At 51.6% G+C, this 19,638-nt stretch overlaps 1 protein-coding gene across 1 annotated transcript in view; it reads left to right on the top strand.

Annotated features, from left to right (window-relative positions):
• The window catches only part of TMEM208 (transmembrane protein 208), a 178,104-nt gene that overhangs the window by 83,181 nt on the left and 75,285 nt on the right, over positions 1-19,638 (top strand). The window contains exon 3 of the mRNA XM_063948700.1: positions 442-501. Within this exon, the coding sequence (XP_063804770.1) occupies positions 442-501 (60 nt within the window). The remainder of the gene's footprint in view (positions 1-441; positions 502-19,638) is intronic.

Here is a 19,638-nt window from a genome sequence, read left to right on the forward strand (position 1 = left end):
GAGACCTCACAGTATGGGGCGTGCACTGGAGACCTCACAGTAAGGGGTGTCCAGCTGTGTTAGGGATCTTCCTCCACAATCATGGCTGTGCCTTTTCCAGACCAAGATCTCTGGGTTAAGTTGGGTGCACACTGCAGCAATGTATTGGTAGGGGATCGGCAGGTGAGTACACCTGATATGTCTGTGAACGAGGCCGACACGATAGGTCTGTGAACGAGGGACTGACATCACAGCTTTACGTGCTCCAGGCTGTGTTAGGGTTATACCCTCCACAATCCCCTTCTGATTCTGTAACAACATTGTCATATAACATACACACATTGCTGGGAGGAGCCAGTAACAATGATCGCGGTACGGTGCCAGGACCATCTTACCTGTGACCTTCTGTGATGGTGTACACTGTCTCTAACCATACTCTCACCTGATTCTCTCTCATGCTAGGTCTTGTATGGAGCTATCAGCCTGGGGTTCTTCTACAACTCCTCTACGTTCTGGAGCTGGGTACGTATGTGTTCTCCAGCAGCAGAGGTCATTGAGTATTCTCACCCCCACCTCAATGCTACATCCCAACTGTCCCCATTTTCGCAGGACAGTCCTGTTTTTTGGGGACTGTTCCGCTGTCCCACCCGCGGGCCGCAGTGTCCTGCTTAGCAGAGCAGTGGAGAATAGATGCTGTGTGCATGCGCACAGCGTCTATTCTGTGGAGACAGAGGGAACTCACAGAGCGCTGGGCATGCCCCTCAATGACGAAAACGGTGCGTGGCTCGCGATCGCAGGTCCTCCCGTGAAGCCACGCCCCCTTTTCTGGCGGCCGCGCGCATGTCCCTCTTCGTTAATTCTTAATGTTGGGAAGTATGCTCAATGTAGTACGAGACTATTACTATAGCTGCTAGTTACCCCTAGGATATGGGAACAGGGGGCTGCATGCAGGACACTGTTACTGGTGTTGTTAGTTATCCCCAGGTTACCGGTACAGGGGGCTGCATGCAGGACACTGTTACTGGTGCTGTTGGTTATCTCCAGGTTACCAGTACAGGGGGCTGCATGCGGGACACTGTTACTGGTGCTGTTAGTTATCCCTAGGTTACCGGTACAGGGGGCTTCATGCAGGACACTGTTACTGGTGCTGTTAGTTATCCCCAGGTTACCGGTACAGGGGGCTGCATGCAGGACACTGTTACTGGTGCTGTTAGTTATCCCCAGGTTACCGGTACAGGGGGCTGCTTGCGGGACACTGTTACTGGTGGTGTTAGTTATCTCCAGGTTACCGGTACAGGGGGCTGCATGCAGGACACTGTTACTGGTGCTGTTAGTTATCCCCAGGTTACCGGTACAGGGGGCTGCATGCGGGACACTGTTACTGGTGGTGTTAGTTATCCCCAGGTTACCGGTACAGGGGGCTGCATGCAGGACACTGTTACTGGTGCTGTTAGTTATCCCCAGGTTACCGGTACAGGGGGCTGCATGCGGGACACTGTTACTGGTGGTGTTAGTTATCTCCAGGTTACCGGTACAGGGGGCTGCATGCAGGACACTGTTACTGGTGCTGTTAGTTATCTCCAGGTTACCGGTACAGGGGGCTGCATGCGGGACACTGTTACTGGTGGTGTTAGTTATCTCCAGGTTACCGGTACAGGGGGCTGCATGCAGGACACTGTTACTGGTGCTGTTAGTTATCTCCAGGTTACCGGTACAGGGGGCTGCATGCGGGACACTGTTACTGGTGCTGTTAGTTATCTCCAGGTTACCAGTACAGGGGGCTGCATGCGGGACACTGTTACTGGTGCTGTTAGTTATCTCCAGGTTACCGGTACAGGGGGCTGCATGCGGGACACTATTACTGGTGCTGTTAGTTATCCCCAGGTTACCGGTACAGGGGGCTGCATGCAGGACACTGTTACTGGTGGTGTTAGTTATCCCCAGGTTACCGGTACAGGGGGCTGCATGCAGGACACTGTTGCTGGTGCTGTTAGTTATCCCCAGGTTACCGGTACAGGGGGCTGCATGCAGGACACTGTTACTGGTGCTGTTAGTTATCCCCAGGTTACCAGTACAGGGGGCTCCATGCAGGACACTGTTACTGGTGATGTTAGTTATCTCCAGGTTACCGGTATAGAGGGCTGCATGCAGGACACTGTTACTGGTGCTGTTAGTTATCCCCAGGTTACCGGTACAGGGGGCTGCATGCGGGACACTGTTACTGGTGGTGTTAGTTATCCCCAGGTTACCGGTACAGGGGGCTGCATGCAGGACACTGTTACTGGTGCTGTTATTTCTCTTTAGGTTACCAGTACAGGGGGCTCCATGCAGGACACTGTTACTGGTGCTGTTAGTTATCCCCAGGTTACCAGTACAGGGGGCTCCATGCAGGACACTGTTACTGGTGATGTTAGTTATCTCCAGGTTACCGGTATAGAGGGCTGCATGCAGGACACTGTTACTGGTGCTGTTAGTTATCCCCAGGTTACCGGTACAGGGGGCTGCATGCAGGACACTGTTACTGGTGCTGTTAGTTATCCCCAGGTTACCGGTACAGGGGGCTGCATGCGGGACACCGTTACTGGTGCTGTTAGTTATCCTCAGGTTACCGGTACAGGGGGCTGCATGCAGGACACCGTTACTGGTGCTGTTAGTTATCCTCAGGTTACCGGTACAGGGGGCTGCATGCAGGACACTGTTACTGGTGCTGTTAGTTATCCCCAGGTTACCGGTACTGGGGGCTGCATGCGGGACACTGTTACTGGTGGTGTTAGTTATCCCCAGGTTACCGGTACAGGGGGCTGCATGCAGGACACTGTTACTGGTGCTGTTATTTCTCTTTAGGTTACCAGTACAGGGGGCTCCATGCAGGACACTGTTACTGGTGCTGTTAGTTATCTCCAGGTTACCAGTACAGGGGGCTCCATGCAGGACACTGTTACTGGTGCTGTTAGTTATCTCCAGGTTACCAGTACTGGGGGCTGCATGCAGGACACTGTTACTGGTGCTGTTAGTTATCCTCAGGTTACCAGTACAGGGGGCTGCATGCAGGACACCGTTACTGGTGCTGTTAGTTATCCTCAGGTTACCGGTACAGGGGGCTGCATGCAGGACACCGTTACTGGTGCTGTTAGTTATCTCCAGGTTACCGGTATAGAGGGCTGCGTGCAGGACACCGTTACTGGTGCTGTTAGTTATCTCCAGGTTACCGGTACAGGGGGCTGCATGCAGGACACTGTTACTGGTGGTGTTAGTTATCTCCAGGTTACCGGTACAGGGGGCTGCGTGCAGGACACCGTTACTGGTGCTGTTAGTTATCTCCAGGTTACCGGTATAGAGGGCTGCATGCAGGACACCGTTACTGGTGCTGTTAGTTATCCTCAGGTTACCGGTACAGGGGGCTGCATGCAGGACACTGTTACTGGTGGTGTTAGTTATCTCCAGGTTACCGGTACAGGGGGCTGCGTGCAGGACACCGTTACTGGTGCTGTTAGTTATCTCCAGGTTACCGGTATAGAGGGCTGCATGCAGGACACCGTTACTGGTGCTGTTAGTTATCCTCAGGTTACCGGTACAGGGGGCTGCATGCAGGACACTGTTACTGGTGGTGTTAGTTATCCTCAGGTTACCGGTACAGGGGGCTGCATGCAGGACACTGTTACTGGTGGTGTTAGTTATCTCCAGGTTACCGGTACAGGGGGCTGCGTGCAGGACACCGTTACTGGTGCTGTTAGTTATCTCCAGGTTACCGGTATAGAGGGCTGCATGCAGGACACCGTTACTGGTGCTGTTAGTTATCCTCAGGTTACCGGTACAGGGGGCTGCATGCAGGACACCGTTACTGGTGCTGTTAGTTATCTCCAGGTTACCGGTATAGAGGGCTGCGTGCAGGACACCGTTACTGGTGCTGTTAGTTATCTCCAGGTTACCGGTACAGGGGGCTGCATGCAGGACACTGTTACTGGTGGTGTTAGTTATCTCCAGGTTACCGGTACAGGGGGCTGCGTGCAGGACACCGTTACTGGTGCTGTTAGTTATCTCCAGGTTACCGGTATAGAGGGCTGCATGCAGGACACCGTTACTGGTGCTGTTAGTTATCCTCAGGTTACCGGTACAGGGGGCTGCATGCGGGACACTGTTACTGGTGCTGTTAGTTATCCTCAGGTTACCGGTACAGGGGGCTGCATGCAGGACACTGTTACTGGTGGTGTTAGTTATCCCCAGGTTACCGGTACAGGGGGCTGCATGCAGGACACTGTTACTGGTGGTGTTAGTTATCCCCAGGTTACCTGTACTGGGGGCTGCGTGCAGGACGCTATTGTTTAAACTGTTAGTTACCCCTACGTTATGGGTACTGGTGAATGCATACATAACACTGTTACTGGTGCTATATACAGAGGGAAAAAGATCTAGGTGCACTGTCTCACACTAGCTCAACCTGTAATATCCAGAGGCATTTAGCATAATCCTGGCCAGGGCTATGAGCTTACCCATCGCACCAAGGTAGCTAGTGTGAGATAGTGCACCTGCATCTTTTTCCCCCTGTATATTGTATTAAGTCTCAAGCAGAGTAACACCTCATTACCTAATTATGGTGTACAAACTAGGCCCCCCCCTTCCATTGCAGCTGTTACTGGTGCTGCTAGTTACCCCTAGGTTACCGGTACAGGGGGCTGCATGCAGGACACTGTTACTGGTGCTGTTAGTTATCCCCAGGTTACCGGTACAGGGGGCTGCATGCGGGACACTGTTACTGGTGCTGTTAGTTATCCCCAGGTTACCAGTACAGGGGGCTGCATGCAGGACACTGTTACTGGTGTTGTTAGTTATCTCCAGGTTACCGGTACAGGGGGCTGCATGCAGGACACTATTACTGGTGCTGTTAGTTATCCCCAGGTTACCGGTACAGGGGGCTGCATGCGGGACACTGTTACTGGTGGTGTTAGTTATCTCCAGGTTACCGGTACAGGGGGCTGCATGCAGGACACTGTTACTGGTGCTGTTAGTTATCTCCAGGTTACCGGTACAGGGGGCTGCATGCAGGACACTATTACTGGTGCTGTTAGTTATCCCCAGGTTACCAGTACAGGGGGCTGCATGCAGGACACTGTTACTGGTGCTGTTAGTTATCCCCAGGTTACCGGTACAGGGGGCTGCATGCGGGACACTATTACTGGTGCTGTTAGTTATCCCCAGGTTACCTGTACTGGGGGCTGCATGCAGGACACTGTTACTGGTGGTGTTAGTTATCCCCAGGTTACCGGTACAGGGGGCTGCATGCAGGACACTATTACTGGTGCTGTTAGTTATCTCCAGGTTACCGGTACAGGTGGCTGCATGCAGGACACTGTTACTGGTGGTGTTAGTTATCCCCAGGTTACCGGTACAGGGGGCTGCATGCAGGACACTGTTACTGGTGCTGTTAGTTATCCCCAGGTTACCGGTACAGGGGGCTGCATGCAGGACACTGTTACTGGTGCTGTTAGTTATCCCCAGGTTACCGGTACAGGGGGCTGCATGCAGGACACTATTACTGGTGCTGTTAGTTATCCCCAGGTTACCGGTACAGGGGGCTGCATGCAGGACACTATTACTGGTGCTGTTAGTTATCCCCAGGTTACCTGTACTGGGGGCTGCATGCAGGACACTGTTACTGGTGCTGTTAGTTATCTCCAGGTTACCGGTACAGGGGGCTGCATGCAGGACACTGTTACTGGTGCTGTTATTTCTCTTTAGGTTACCAGTACAGGGGGCTCCATGCAGGACACTGTTACTGGTGCTGTTAGTTATCCCCAGGTTACCAGTACAGGGGGCTCCATGCAGGACACTGTTACTGGTGCTGTTAGTTATCCCCAGGTTACCAGTACAGGGGGCTCCATGCAGGACACTGTTACTGGTGCTGTTAGTTATCCCCAGGTTACCAGTACAGGGGGCTGCGTGCAGGACACTGTTACTGGTGCTGTTAGTTATCCCCAGGTTACCAGTACAGGGGGCTGCGTGCAGGACACTGTTACTGGTGCTGTTAGTTATCCCCAGGTTACCGGTACAGGTGGCTGCATGCAGGACACTGTTACTGGTGCTGTTAGTTATCCTCAGGTTACCGGTACAGGGGGCTGCGTGCAGGACACCGTTACTGGTGCTGTTAGTTATCTCCAGGTTACCGGTATAGAGGGCTCCATGCAGGACACTGTTACTGGTGGTGTTAGTTATCCCCAGGTTACCTGTACTGGGGGCTGCGTGCAGGACGCTATTGTTTAAACTGTTAGTTACCCCTACGTTATGGGTACTGGTGAATGCATACATAACACTGTTACTGGTGCTATATACAGAGGGAAAAAGATCTAGGTGCACTGTCTCACACTAGCTCAACCTGTAATATCCAGAGGCATTTAGCATAATCCTGGCCAGGGCTATGAGCTTACCCATCGCACCAAGGTAGCTAGTGTGAGATAGTGCACCTGCATCTTTTTCCCCCTGTATATTGTATTAAGTCTCAAGCAGAGTAACACCTCATTACCTAATTATGGTGTACAAACTAGGCCCCCCCCTTCCATTGCAGCTGTTACTGGTGCTGCTAGTTACCTCTAGGTTACAGTGAGTGTCTGCAGACCGTGCTGGGAGTGCGGGAGGGGCGTGTCTGCACAATGTGCGGGGAGTGCATGCAGACTGCATGGAGTGTGGGAGGGGAGTGTCTGCACAATGGTGGTCATTCCGAGTTGATCAACTAGCCACACCTATGGGGGAGTATATTTTAGTAGGGATGCGATCGCTTGTGCAGCCCTGCTAAGCTAAAAAAAATTAAAGCAAAACTAGACTAGGCCTGGACATACTTACTCTGTGCGATGGATCCAGCGATGATGGGCCCGGCTTTGACGTCACTCCTCCGCCCTCCGTTCTCCTGGACACGCCTGCGTTTTACTCACCACTCCCCGAAAACTGCTCCAAACGCTCCAGATCCGCCCAGGTACGCCTTCTTCCTGTCAATCTTCTTTGCGGTCCGTCCTGCTACCGCTTTCTTCTGTAGACGCGACGTTACCCGGCGACCCCTGTCGCCGGGCAACGTCGCGCACTGCGGCCGCCGCGCATTCCGCACCCGTTCGCACCGCAGTGATAAACCGCTGCGTGCGAACGGGTCGGAATGACCCCCAATGTGCGGGGAGTGTGTGCAGAATGGGGGAGGGGAGTATCTGCACAATGGCCCTCATTCCGAGTAGTTCGCTCGCTAGCTGCTTTTAGCAGCCGTGCAAACGCAAAGCCGCCGCCCTCTGGGAGTGTATCTTAGTTTAGCAGAAGTGCGAACGAAAGGATCGCAGCGCTGCTACAAAAAACAATTGTGCAGTTTCTGAGCAGCTCGAGACCTACTCCTAGCTTACGATCACTGCAGACTATTTAGTTCCTGTTTTGACGTCACGAACACGCCCTGCGTTCGGCCAGCCACGCCTACGTTTCCCCAGCCACTCCTGCGTTTTCTCTGACGTCCTAGTGGATGCTGGGAACTCCGAAAGGACCATGGGGAATAGCGGCTCCGCAGGAGTCTGGGCACAACTAAAAAAAAAAGCTTTCAGACTACCTGGTGTGCACTGGCTCCTCCCACCATGACCCTCCTCCAAGCCTCAGTTAGATTTTTGTGCCCGGCCGAGCTGGATGCACACTAGGGGCTCTCCTGAGCTCTTAGAAAGAAAGTATAATTTAGGTTTTTTATTTTACAGTGAGACCTGCTGGCAACAGGCTCACTGCAACGAGGGACTAAGGGGAGAAGAAGCGAACCTACCTGCTTGCAGCTTGCTTGGGCTTCTTAGGCTACTGGACACCATTAGCTCCAGAGGGATCGACCGCATGGAACTGTCCTTGGTGTTCGGTCCCGGAGCCGCGCCGCCGTCCCCCTTACAGAGCCAGAAGCAAGAAGAAGTCCGGAAAATCGGCGGCATGAAGACTTCTGTCTTCACCAAGGTAGCGCACAGCACTGCAGCTGTGCGCCATTGCTCCTCATACACACTTCACACTCCGGTCACTGAGGGTGCAGGGCGCTGGGGGGGGGGCGCCCTGAGCAGCAATAAAAACACCTTGGCTGGCAAAACAATCACAATATATAGCCCCAGAGGCTATATATGTGATAATTACCCCTGCCAGAATCCTTAAAAAAGCGGGAGAAAAGTCCGCGAAAAAGGGGCAGAGCTATCTCTCTCAGCACACTGGCGCCATTTCTCCCTCACAGTTCCGCTGGAAGGAAGCTCCCTGGCTCTCCCCTGCAGTCTACACTACAGAAAAGGGTAAAAAAGAGAGGGGGGGCACTAAATTTAGGCGCAGTAAATATTATAGCAGCTATAGGGGACATAATTCAGTTAGTCCCTGCATTATATAGTGCTCTGGTGTGTGCTGGCATACTCTCTCTCTGTCTCCCCAAAGGGCTTCTGTGGGGTCCTGTCCTCTATTAGAGCATTCCCGGTGTGTGTGCGGTGTGTCGGTACGGCTGTGTCGACATGTTTGAGGAGGAAAATTATGTGGAGGCGGAGCAGATGCCCATAGAAGTGATGTCACCTCATGCGGGGTAGACACCTGAGTGGATGGTTTTATGGAAGGAATTACGTGCAAGTGTCGACTCCTTCCACAAAAAATTTGACGACATGCCAAATGCGGGACAGCCGGCTTCTCAGCTCGTGCCTGCCCAGGTGTCTCAAAGGCCATCAGGGGCTCTAAAACGCCCGCTACCTCAGATGTCGACACGGATACTGATACCAGTGTCGACGACGATGAGTCAAATCTAATGTCCACTAGGGCCATTCGTTGCATGATTGAGGCAATGAAGGAGGTATTACACATTTCGGATATAAACCCAGGTACCACTAAAAGGGTATTATGTTTGGGGAGAAAAAACTACCCGTAGTTTCTCTGACGTCCTAAGTGGATGCTGGGGACTCCGTCAGGACCATGGGGAATAGCGGCTCCGCAGGAGACAGGGCACAAAAGTAAAAGCTTTAGGATCAGGTGGTGTGCACTGGCTCCTCCCCCTATGACCCTCCTCCAAGCCTCAGTTAGGTTTTTGTGCCCGGCCGAGAAGGGTGCAATCTAGGTGGCTCTCCTAAAGAGCTGCTTAGAGTAAAAGTTTTATTAGGTTTTTTATTTTCAGTGAGTCCTGCTGGCAACAGGCTCACTGCAACGAGGGACTTAGGGGAGAAGAAGTGAACTCACCTGCGTGCAGGATGGATTGGCTTCTTAGGCTACTGGACACTAGCTCCAGAGGGACGATCACAGGTACAGCCTGGATGGGTCACCGGAGCCGCGCCGCCGACCCCCTTGCAGATGCTGAAGAGAGAAGAGGTCCAGAAATCGGCGGCTGAAGACTTCTCAGTCTTCATGAGGTAGCGCACAGCACTGCAGCTGTGCGCCATTGCTCTCAGCACACTTCACACCAACGGTCACTGAGGGTGCAGGGCGCTGGGGGGGGCGCCCTGGGCAGCAATGTACATACCTATACTGGCTAAAAATACATCACATATAGCCTCTGGGGCTATATGGATGTATTTAACCCCTGCCAGATTGTCAGAAAAACGGGAGAAGCCGCCCGCCGAAAAGGGGGCGGGGCCTATTCTCCTCAGCACACAGCGCCATTTTCCCTCACAGAACTGCTGGTGGGAAGGCTCCCAGGCTCTCCCCTGCACTGCACTACAGAAACAGGGTTAAAACAGAGAGGGGGGGCACTTATTTGGCGATATGATTATATATTAAGATGCTATAAGGGAAAACACTTATATAAAGGTTGTCCCTGTATAATTATAGCGTTTTGGTGTGTGCTGGCAAACTCTCCCTCTGTCTCCCCAAAGGGCTTGTGGGGTCCTGTCCTCTATCAGAGCATTCCCTGTGTGTGTGCTGTGTGTCGGTACGTGTGTGTCGACATGTATGAGGACGATGTTGGTGAGGAGGTGGAGCAATTGCCTGTAATGGTGATGTCACTCTCTAGGGAGTCGACACCGGAATGGATGGCTTATTTAGGGAATTACGTGATAATGTCAACACGCTGCAAGGTCGGTTGACGACATGAGACGGCCGGCAAACAAATTAGTACCTGTCCAGGCGTCTCAAACACCGTCAGGGGCTTTAAAACGCCCATTTACCTCAGTCGGTCGACACAGACACGGACACTGACTCCAGTGTCGACGGTGAAGAAACAAACGTATTTTCCTTTAGGGCCACACGTTACATGTTAAGGGCAATGAAGGAGGTGTTACATATTTCTGATACTACAAGTACCACAAAAAAGGGTATTATGTGGGGTGTGAAAAAAACTACCTGTAGTTTTTCCTGAATCCGATAAATTAAATGAAGTGTGTGATGATGCGTGGGTTTCCCCCGATAGAAAATTATTGGCGGTATACCCTTTCCCGCCAGAAGTTAGGGCGCGTTGGGAAACACCCCTTAGGGTGGATAAGGCGCTCACACGCTTATCAAAACAAGTGGCGTTACCGTCTCCAGATACGGCCGCCCTCAAGGAGCCAGCTGATAGGAGGCTGGAAAATATCCAAAAAAGTATATACACACATACTGGTGTTACACTGCGACCAGCGATCGCCTCAGCCTGGATGTGCAGCGCTGGGGTGGCTTGGTCGGATTCCCTGACTGAAAATATTGATACCCTTGACAGGGACAGTATTTTATTGACTATAGAGCATTTAAAGGATGCATTTCTATATATGCGAGATGCACAGAGGGATATTTGCACTCTGGCATCAAGAGTAAGTGCGATGTCCATATCTGCCAGAAGAGGTTATGGACACGACAGTGGTCAGGTGATGCAGATTCCAAACGGCACATGGAAATATTGCCGTATAAAGGGGAGGAGTTATTTGGGGTCGGTCCATCGGACCTGGTGGCCACGGCAACAGCTGGAAAATCCACCTTTTTTACCCCAAGTCACATCTCAGCAGAAAAAGACACCGTCTTTTCAGCCTCAGTCCTTTCGTCCCCATAAGGGCAAGCGGGCAAAAGGCCAGTCATATCTGCCCAGGGATAGAGGAAAGGGAAGAAGACTGCAGCAGGCAGCCCATTCCCAGGAACAGAAGCCCTTCACCGCTTCTGCCACGCAGTGGGCTCACTCGCAAGTGGACCCCTGGATCCTACATGTAGTATCCCAGGGGTACAGATTGGAAATTCGAGACGTCTCCCCCTCGCAGGTTCCTGAAGTCTGCTTTACCAACGTCTCCCTCCGAACCTCCATGTCCAAATTTGCCCTTCTCACCAAGGGTACCTCAGGTTCGTGGTACAGAACTGTCACTATCAGTTTCAGACGCTGCCGTTTGGATTGTCCACGGCACCCCGGGTCTTTACCAAGGTAATGGCCGAAATGATGATTCTTCTTCAAAGAAAATGGCCGATCTCCTGATAAGGGCAAGGTCCAGAGAACAGTTGGAGGTCGGAGTAGCACTATCTCAAGTAGTTCTACGACAGCACGGGTGGATTCTAAATATTCCAAGATCGCAGCTGTTTCCGACGACACGTCTGCTGTTCCTAGGGATGATTCTGGACACAGTCCAGAAAAGGGTGTTTCTCCCGGAGAAGAAAGCCAGGGAGTTATCCGAGCTAGTCAGGAACCTCCTAAAACCAGGAAAAGTGTCAGTGCATCATTGCACAAGGGTCCTGGGAAAAATGGTGGCTTCTTACGAAGCGATTCCATTCGGCAGATTTCACGCAAGAACTTTTCAGTGGGATCTGCTGGAAAAATGGTCCGGATCGCATCTTCAGATGCATCAGCGGATAACCCTGTCTCCAAGGACAAGGGTGTTTCTTCTGCGGTGGCTGCAGAGTGCTCATCTACTAAAGGGCCGCAGATTCGGCATTCAGGACTGGGTCCTGGTGACCACGGATGCCAGCCTGAGAGGCTGGGGAACAGTCACACAGGGAAAAAATTTCCAGGGAGTGTGATCAAGTCTGGAGACTTCTCTCCACATAAATATACTGGAGCTAAGGGCAATTTACAATGCTCTAAGCTTAGCAAGACCTCTGCTTCAAGGTCAGCCGGTATTGATCCAGTGGGACAACATCACGGCAGTCGCCCACGTAAAGATGGCGTCCCGCCTGAACAAAAAACTGGACAGGTATTGCGCCAGGTCAAGAGACCCTCAGGCAATAGCTGTGGACGTTCTGGTAACACCGTGGGTGTACCAGTCGGTGTATGTGTTCCCTCCTCTGCTTCTCATGCCCAAGGTACTGAGAATTATAAGACGGAGAGGAGTAAGAACTATACTCGTGGCTCCGGATTGGCCAAGAAGGACTTGGTACCCGGAACTTCAAGAAATGCTCACAGAGGACTTATGGCCTCTGCCGCTAAGAAGGGACTTGCTTCAGCAAGTACCATGTCTGTTCCAAGACTTACCGCGGCTGCGTTTGACGGCATGGCGGTGGAACGCCGGATCCTAAGGGAAAAAGGCATTCCGGAAGAGGTCATTCCTACCCTGGTCAAAGCCAGGAAGGAGGTGACCGCACAACATTATCACCACATGTGGCGAAAATATGTTGCGTGGTGTAAGGCCAGGAAGGCCCCACGAAGAAATTTCAACTCGGTCGATTCCTGCATTTCCTGCTGCAGGAGTGTCTATGGGCCTCAAATTGGGGTCCATTAAGGTTCAAATTTCGGCCCTGTCAATTTTCTTCCAGAAAGAATTGGCTTCAGTTCCTGAAGTTCAGAAGTTTGTCAAGGGAGTACTGCATATACAACCCCCTTTTGTGCCTCCAGTGGCACTGTGGGATCTCAACGTAGTTCTGGGATTCCTCAAATCACAGTGGTTTAAACCGCTCAAATCTGTGGATTTGAAATATCTCACATGAAAAGTGACCATGCTGTTGGCCCTGGCCTCGGCCAGGCGAGTGTCAGAATTGGCGGCTTTGTCTCACAAAGCCCATATCTGATTGTCCATTCGGACAGGGCAGAGCTGCGGACTCGTCCCCAGTTTCTCCCTAAGGTGGTGTCAGCGTTTCACCTGCACCAGCTTATTGTGGTACCTGCGGCTACTAGGGACTTGGAGGACTCCAAGTTGCTAGATGTTGTCAGGGCCCTGAAAATATAGGTTTCCAGGACGGCTGGAGTCAGGAAAACTGACTTGCTGTTATCCTGTAGGCACCCAAAAAAATCTGGGTGCTCTTGCTTCTAAGCAGACGATTGCTAGTTGGATGTGTAGTACAATTCAGCTTGCACATTCTGTGGCAGGCCTGCCACAGCCAAAATATATAAATGCCCATTCCACAAGGAAGGTGGGCTCATCTTGGGCGGCTGCCCGAGGGGTCTCGGCTTTACAACTTTGCCGAGCTGCTACTTGGTCAGGGGCACACCCTGGCTGAGGAGGACCTGGAGTTCTCTCATTCGGTGCTGCAGAGTCATCCGCACTCTCCCGCCCGTTTGGGAGCTTTGGTATATTCCCCATGGTCCTGACGGAGTCCCCAGCATCCACTTAGGACGTCAGAGAAAATAAGAATTTACTTACCGATAATTGTATTTCTCGTAGTCCGTAGTGGATGCTGGGCGCCCATCCCAAGTGCGGATTGTCTGCAATACTTGTACATAGTTATTGTTACAAAAATCGGGTTATTATTGTTGTGAGCCATCTTTTCAGAGGCTCCGCTGTTATCATGCTGTTAACTGGGTTCAGATCACAGGTTGTACAGTGTGATTGGTGTGGCTGGTATGAGTCTTACCCGGGATTCAAAATCCTTCCTTATTGTGTACGCTCGTCCGGGCACAGTATCCTAACTGAGGCTTGGAGGAGGGTCATAGGGGGAGGAGCCAGTGCACACCACCTGATCCTAAAGCTTTTACTTTTGTGCCCTGTCTCCTGCGGAGCCGCTATTCCCCATGGTCCTGACGGAGTCCCCAGCATCCACTACGGACTACGAGAAATAGAATTATCGGTAAGTAAATTCTTATTTTTTCCCCTATCTGAAGAATTAAATGAAGTGTGTGAAGAAGCGTGTGCTTTCCCCGATAAAAGATTGGTAATCCCTAAAAAATTACTAATGGCGTTCCCTTTCCCGCCAGAGGATAGGTCACGTTGGGAAACACCTCCTAGGGTGGATAAAGCTCTCACACGTTTGTCTGAAAAGGTGGCACTTCCGTCTCCGGATACGGCCGCCCTAAAGGAGCCTGCTGATAGAAAGCAGGAGGCGATCCTGAAGTCTGTATATACACACTCAGGCATTATACTTAGACCAGCTATTGCGTCAGCATGGATGTGCAGTGCTGCCGCTGCATGGTCAGATTCCCTGTCAGAAAATATTGACACCCTAGACAGGGACACTATTCTCCTAACCATAGACCATATAAAAGACTCAGTCTTATACATGAGAGATGCACAGAGGGAGATCTGCCGGCTGGCATCTAAAATAAGTGCATTGTCCATTTCTGCTAGGAGAGGCTTATGGACTCGGCAGTGGACAGGGGATGCAGATTCCAAAAGGCACATGGAAGTTTTGCCTTATAAGGGTGAGGAGTTATTCGGGGATGGTCTCTCAGACCTAGTTTCCACAGCGACAGCTGGGAAATCAGCATTTTTACCCCAGGTTCCCTCACAGCCTAAAAAAGTGCCGTTTTATCAAGTACAGTCCTTTCGGACCCAGAGAAACAGGCGAGGAAAAGGCGGGTCCTTTCTGTCCAGAGGCAGAGGTAGGGGAAAAAGGCTGCAACAAACAGCAGGTTCCCAGGAGCAAAAGTCCTCCCCCGCTTCTTCCAAGTCCGCCGCATGACGGTGGGGCTCCACAGGCGGAGCCAGGTACGGGGGGGGGGGCGCCTCAAAAATTTCAGCGATCAGTGGGCTCGCTCACAGGTGGATCCCTGGATCTTGCAAGTAGTATCTCAGGGGTACAAACTGGAATTCGAGGCGTCTCCCCCCCGCCGTTTCCTCAAATCTGCCTTGCCAACGACTCCCTCAGGCAGGGAGGCTGTGCTAGAGGCAATTCACAAGCTGTATTCCCAGCAGGTGATAGTCAAGGTGCCCCTACTTCAACAAGGACGGGGTTACTATTCCACACTGTTTGTGGTACCGAAACCGGACGGTTCGGTGAGACCCATTTTAAATTTGAAATCCTTGAACACACACATAAAAAAGTTCAAGTTCAAGATGGAATCGCTCAGGGCGGTTATTGCAAGCCTGGACGAGGGGGATTACATGGTATCCCTGGACATCAAGGATGCTTACCTGCATGTCCCCATTTATCATCCTCACCAGGAGTACCTCAGATTTGCGGTACAAAATTTCCATTACCAATTCCAGACGCTGCCGTTTGGACTGTCCACGGCACCGAGGGTGTTTACCAAGGTAATGGCGGAAATGATGATACTCCTTCGAAAAAAGGGAGTTTTAATTATCCCGTACTTGGACGATCTCCTAATAAAGGCGAGATCCAGGGAGCAGTTGTTGGTAGGAGTAGCACTATCTCAGGAGGTGCTACACCAGCACGGTTGGATTCTGAATATTCCAAAGTCACAGCTGGTTCCGACGACACGTCTACTGTTCCTGGGAATGATTTTGGACACAGTCCAGAAAAAAGTGTTTCTCCCGGAGGAGAAAGCCCAGGAGCTGTCATCTCTAGTCAGAGACCTCCTGAAACCAAAACAGGTGTCGGTGCATCACTGCACGCGAGTCCTGGGAAAGATGGTGGCTTCTTACGAAGCAATTCCTTTCGGCAGGTTCCATGCCAGAATCTTTCAGTGGGACCTGTTGGACCAATGGTCCGGATCGCATCTTCAGATGCATCGGCTAATAACCCTGTCTCCAAGAACCAGAGTGTCTCTGCTGTGGTGGCTGCAGAGTGCTCATCTCCTAGAGGGCCGCAGATTCGACATACAGGACTGGGTCCTGGTGACCACGGATGCCAGCCTTCGAGGCTGGGGGGCAGTCACACAGGGAAGAAACTTCCAAGGACTATGGTCGAGTCAGGAGACTTCCTTGCACATAAATATTCTAGAACTAAGAGCCATTTACAATGCCCTAAGTCAGGCAAAACCCCTGCTTCTACACCAGCCGGTACTGATCCAGTCAGACAACATCACGGCGGTCGCCCATGTAAACCGACAGGGCGGCACAAGAAGCAGGACGGCAATGGCAGAAGCCACAAGGATTCTCCGATGGGCGGAAAATCACGTGCTAGCACTGTCAGCAGTGTTCATTCCGGGAGTGGACAACTGGGAAGCAGACTTCCTCAGCAGGCACGACCTCCACCCGGGAGAGTGGGGACTTCATCCAGAAGTCTTCACACTGATTGTAAATCGTTGGGAACGGCCACAGGTGGACATGATGGCGTCCCGCCTAAACAAAAAACTGGAGAGATATTGCGCCAGGTCAAGGGACCCTCAGGCGATAGCGGTGGACGCTCTAGTGACACCGTGGGTGTACCAGTCAGTTTATGTGTTCCCTCCTCTGCCTCTCATACCAAAGGTACTGAGAATAATAAGAAAACGAGGAGTAAGGACAATTCTCGTGGTTCCGGATTGGCCAAGAAGAGCTTGGTACCCGGAACTTCAAGAGATGATCTCAGAGGACCCATGGCCTCTGCCGCTCAGACAGGACCTGTTGCAGCAGGGGCCCTGTCTGTTCCAAGACTTACCGCGGCTGCGTTTGACGGCATGGCGGTTGAACGCCGGATCCTAAAGGAAAAGGGCATTCCGGAGGATGTCATTCCTACGCTGATTAAAGCCAGGAAAGATGTAACGGTAAAACATTATCACCGCATATGGCGGAAATATGTTGCTTGGTGTGAGGCCAATAAGGCCCCAACAGAGGAATTTCAGCTGGGTCGATTTCTGCATTTCCTACAGGCAGGAGTGACTATGGGCCTAAAATTAGGCTCCATTAAGGTACAGATATCGGCTCTGTCGATGTTTTTCCAAAAAGAACTAGCTTCACTACCTGAAGTTCAGACATTTGTAAAAGGAGTGCTGCATATTCAGCCCCCCTTTGTGCCTCCAGTGGCAACCTGGGATCTCTACGTGGTGTTGAATTTCCTAAAATCACATTGGTTTGAGCCACTAAAGACCGTGGATCTAAAATATCTCACGTGGAAAGTGGTCATGTTATTGGCCTTGGCTTCGGCCAGGCGTGTATCAGAATTGGCGGCTTTGTCATTTAAAAGTCCTTATCTGATTTTCCGTATGGATAGGGCAGAATTGAGGACTCGTCCCCAGTTTCTCCCTAAGGTGGTATCTGCTTTTCACTTGAACCAACCTATTGTAGTGCCTGCGGCTACTAGCGACTTGGAGGATTCCAAGTTACTGGACGTAGTCAGGGCCTTGAAAATTTATGTTTCCAGGACGGCTGGAGTCAGGAAAACTGACTCGCTATTTATCCTGTATGCACCCAACAAACTGGGTGCTCCTGCTTCTAAGCAGACTATTGCTCGCTGGATTTGTAGCACAATTCAGCTGGCGCATTCTGCGGCTGGACTGCCGCATCCTAAATCAGTAAAAGCCCATTCTACAAGGAATGTGGGCTCATCTTGGGCGGCTGCCCGAGGGGTCTCGGCTTTACAACTTTGCCGAGCTGCTACTTGGTCAGGGGCAAACACGTTTGCAAAATTCTACAAATTTGATACCCTGGCTGAGGAGGACCTTGAGTTCTCTCATTCGGTGCTGCAGAGTCATCCGCACTCTCCCGCCCGTTTGGGAGCTTTGGTATAATCCCCATGGTCCTTTCGGAGTTCCCAGCATCCACTAGGACGTCAGAGAAAATAAGAATTTACTCACCGGTAATTCTATTTCTCGTAGTCCGTAGTGGATGCTGGGCGCCCGTCCCAAGTGCGGATTGTCTGCAGTACTTGTACATAGTTGTTGTTCACAAAAGGGTTATTGTTATGAGCCATCTGTTGAGAGGCTCAGTTAAATTTCATACTGTTAACTGGATATGGTATCACGAGTTATACGGTGTGATTGGTGTGGCTGGTATGAGTCTTACCCGGGATTCAAAATCCTTCTTTATTGTGTCAGCTCTTCCGGGCACAGTGTCCTAACTGAGGCTTGGAGGAGGGTCATGGTGGGAGGAGCCAGTGCACACCAGGTAGTCTGAAAGCTTTCTTTTACTTGTGCCCAGACTCCTGCGGAGCCGCTATTCCCCATGGTCCTTTCGGAGTTCCCAGCATCCACTACGGACTACGAGAAATAGAATTACCGGTGAGTAAATTCTTATTTTTATCTGGCACGCCTGCGTTTTTACACACACTCCCAAAAACGGTCAGTTACCACCCAGAAACACCCACTTCCTGTCAATCACTCTGCGGCCAGCAGTGCGATTGAAAAGCGTCGCTAGACCTTATGTGAAACTGCATCGGCTGTTGTGAAAGTACGTCGCGCGTGCACATTGCGCCGCATACGCAGAATTGCAGTTTTTTTTCCCTGATCACTGCACAGCGACCGAAAACATCTAGCGAACAACTCGGAATGACCACCAATGTGTGGGGAGTGTGTGCAGACTGCATGGAGTGCAGGAGGGGAGTGTCTGCACAATGGGGGTCGTTCCGAGTTGATCGCTCGCTGGCTGGTTTTAGCAGCCGTGCAAATGCTATGGCGCCGCCCACTGGGGAGTGTATTTTAGCTTAGCAAAAGTGCGAACGCTTGTGCAGCCGAGATCAGCAAAAACCGTTTGTGCAGTTTCTGAGTATCTCTGAACCTACTCAGCGCTTGCGATCACTTCAGCCTATTCTTGTCCGGATTTGACGTCATACACCCGCCAAGCAAACGCCTGCGTTTTTTCAGACACTCCCTGAAAACAGTCAGTTGACACCCAGTAACGCCCCCTTCCTGTCAATCTTCTTGCGGCGGTCAGTGCGAAGGAAAACTTCGCTAGAACCTGAGTACAAACACAAAGGGCTTTGTACCCGTACGTCGCGCTTGCACATTGCGGGGCAAATGCATGCGCAAAAATGCTGTTTTTTCACTTGATCGCTGCGCTGCGAAAATCGGCAGCGAGCGATCAACTCTGAATGACCCCCAATGTGCGGGGAGTGCATGCAGACTTTATGGAGTGTGGGAGGGGAATGTCTGCACAATGGGGGTAATTCCGACCTGATCGCATGCTGCTGTTTTTCGCAGCGATCAGGTCACTACTGCGCATGCATATGCACCGCAAATCGCAGACTCGTCGTACGGGTATAAAGCAGAACGTTGCTGGGCAATGGATTTAAAGAATCCGATCGCAAAAAGATGGACAGGAAGAAGGCGTTTGGGGGGTGTCAACTGACTGTTTTCAGGGAGTGGTTGGAAAAATGCAGGCGTGTCCAAACGTTTTCAGGGTGGGTGTCTGACGTCAATTCCGGGACTGGACAGGCTGAAGTGATCGCAGCGGCTGAGTAAGTTCAGACCTACTCAGAAATTGCACAAACTGTTTTTGTACTGTTCGGCTGCACATGCGTTCGCACACTTGCACAACTAAATATACTCCCCTGTGAGCAGCGACTATGCGTTTGCAGGGCTGCAAAAAGTAGCTAGCGAGCGATCAACTCTGAATGACCCCCAATGTGCAGGAAGTGCATGCAGACGGTGAGTAAGCACAGACAGGGAATGATTTTCTTGCCTTACAGAAATGGTGGTGTGCCTGGACAATGGACCTAATTCAGATCTGATCGCAGCAGCAAATTTCTTAGCCAATGGGCAAAACCATGTGCACTGCAGGGGGGACAGATGTAACA

Source organism: Pseudophryne corroboree, assembly GCF_028390025.1.
Source record: "Pseudophryne corroboree isolate aPseCor3 chromosome 11 unlocalized genomic scaffold, aPseCor3.hap2 SUPER_11_unloc_5, whole genome shotgun sequence".
Classification (NCBI taxonomy): Eukaryota; Metazoa; Chordata; class Amphibia; order Anura; family Myobatrachidae; genus Pseudophryne; species Pseudophryne corroboree.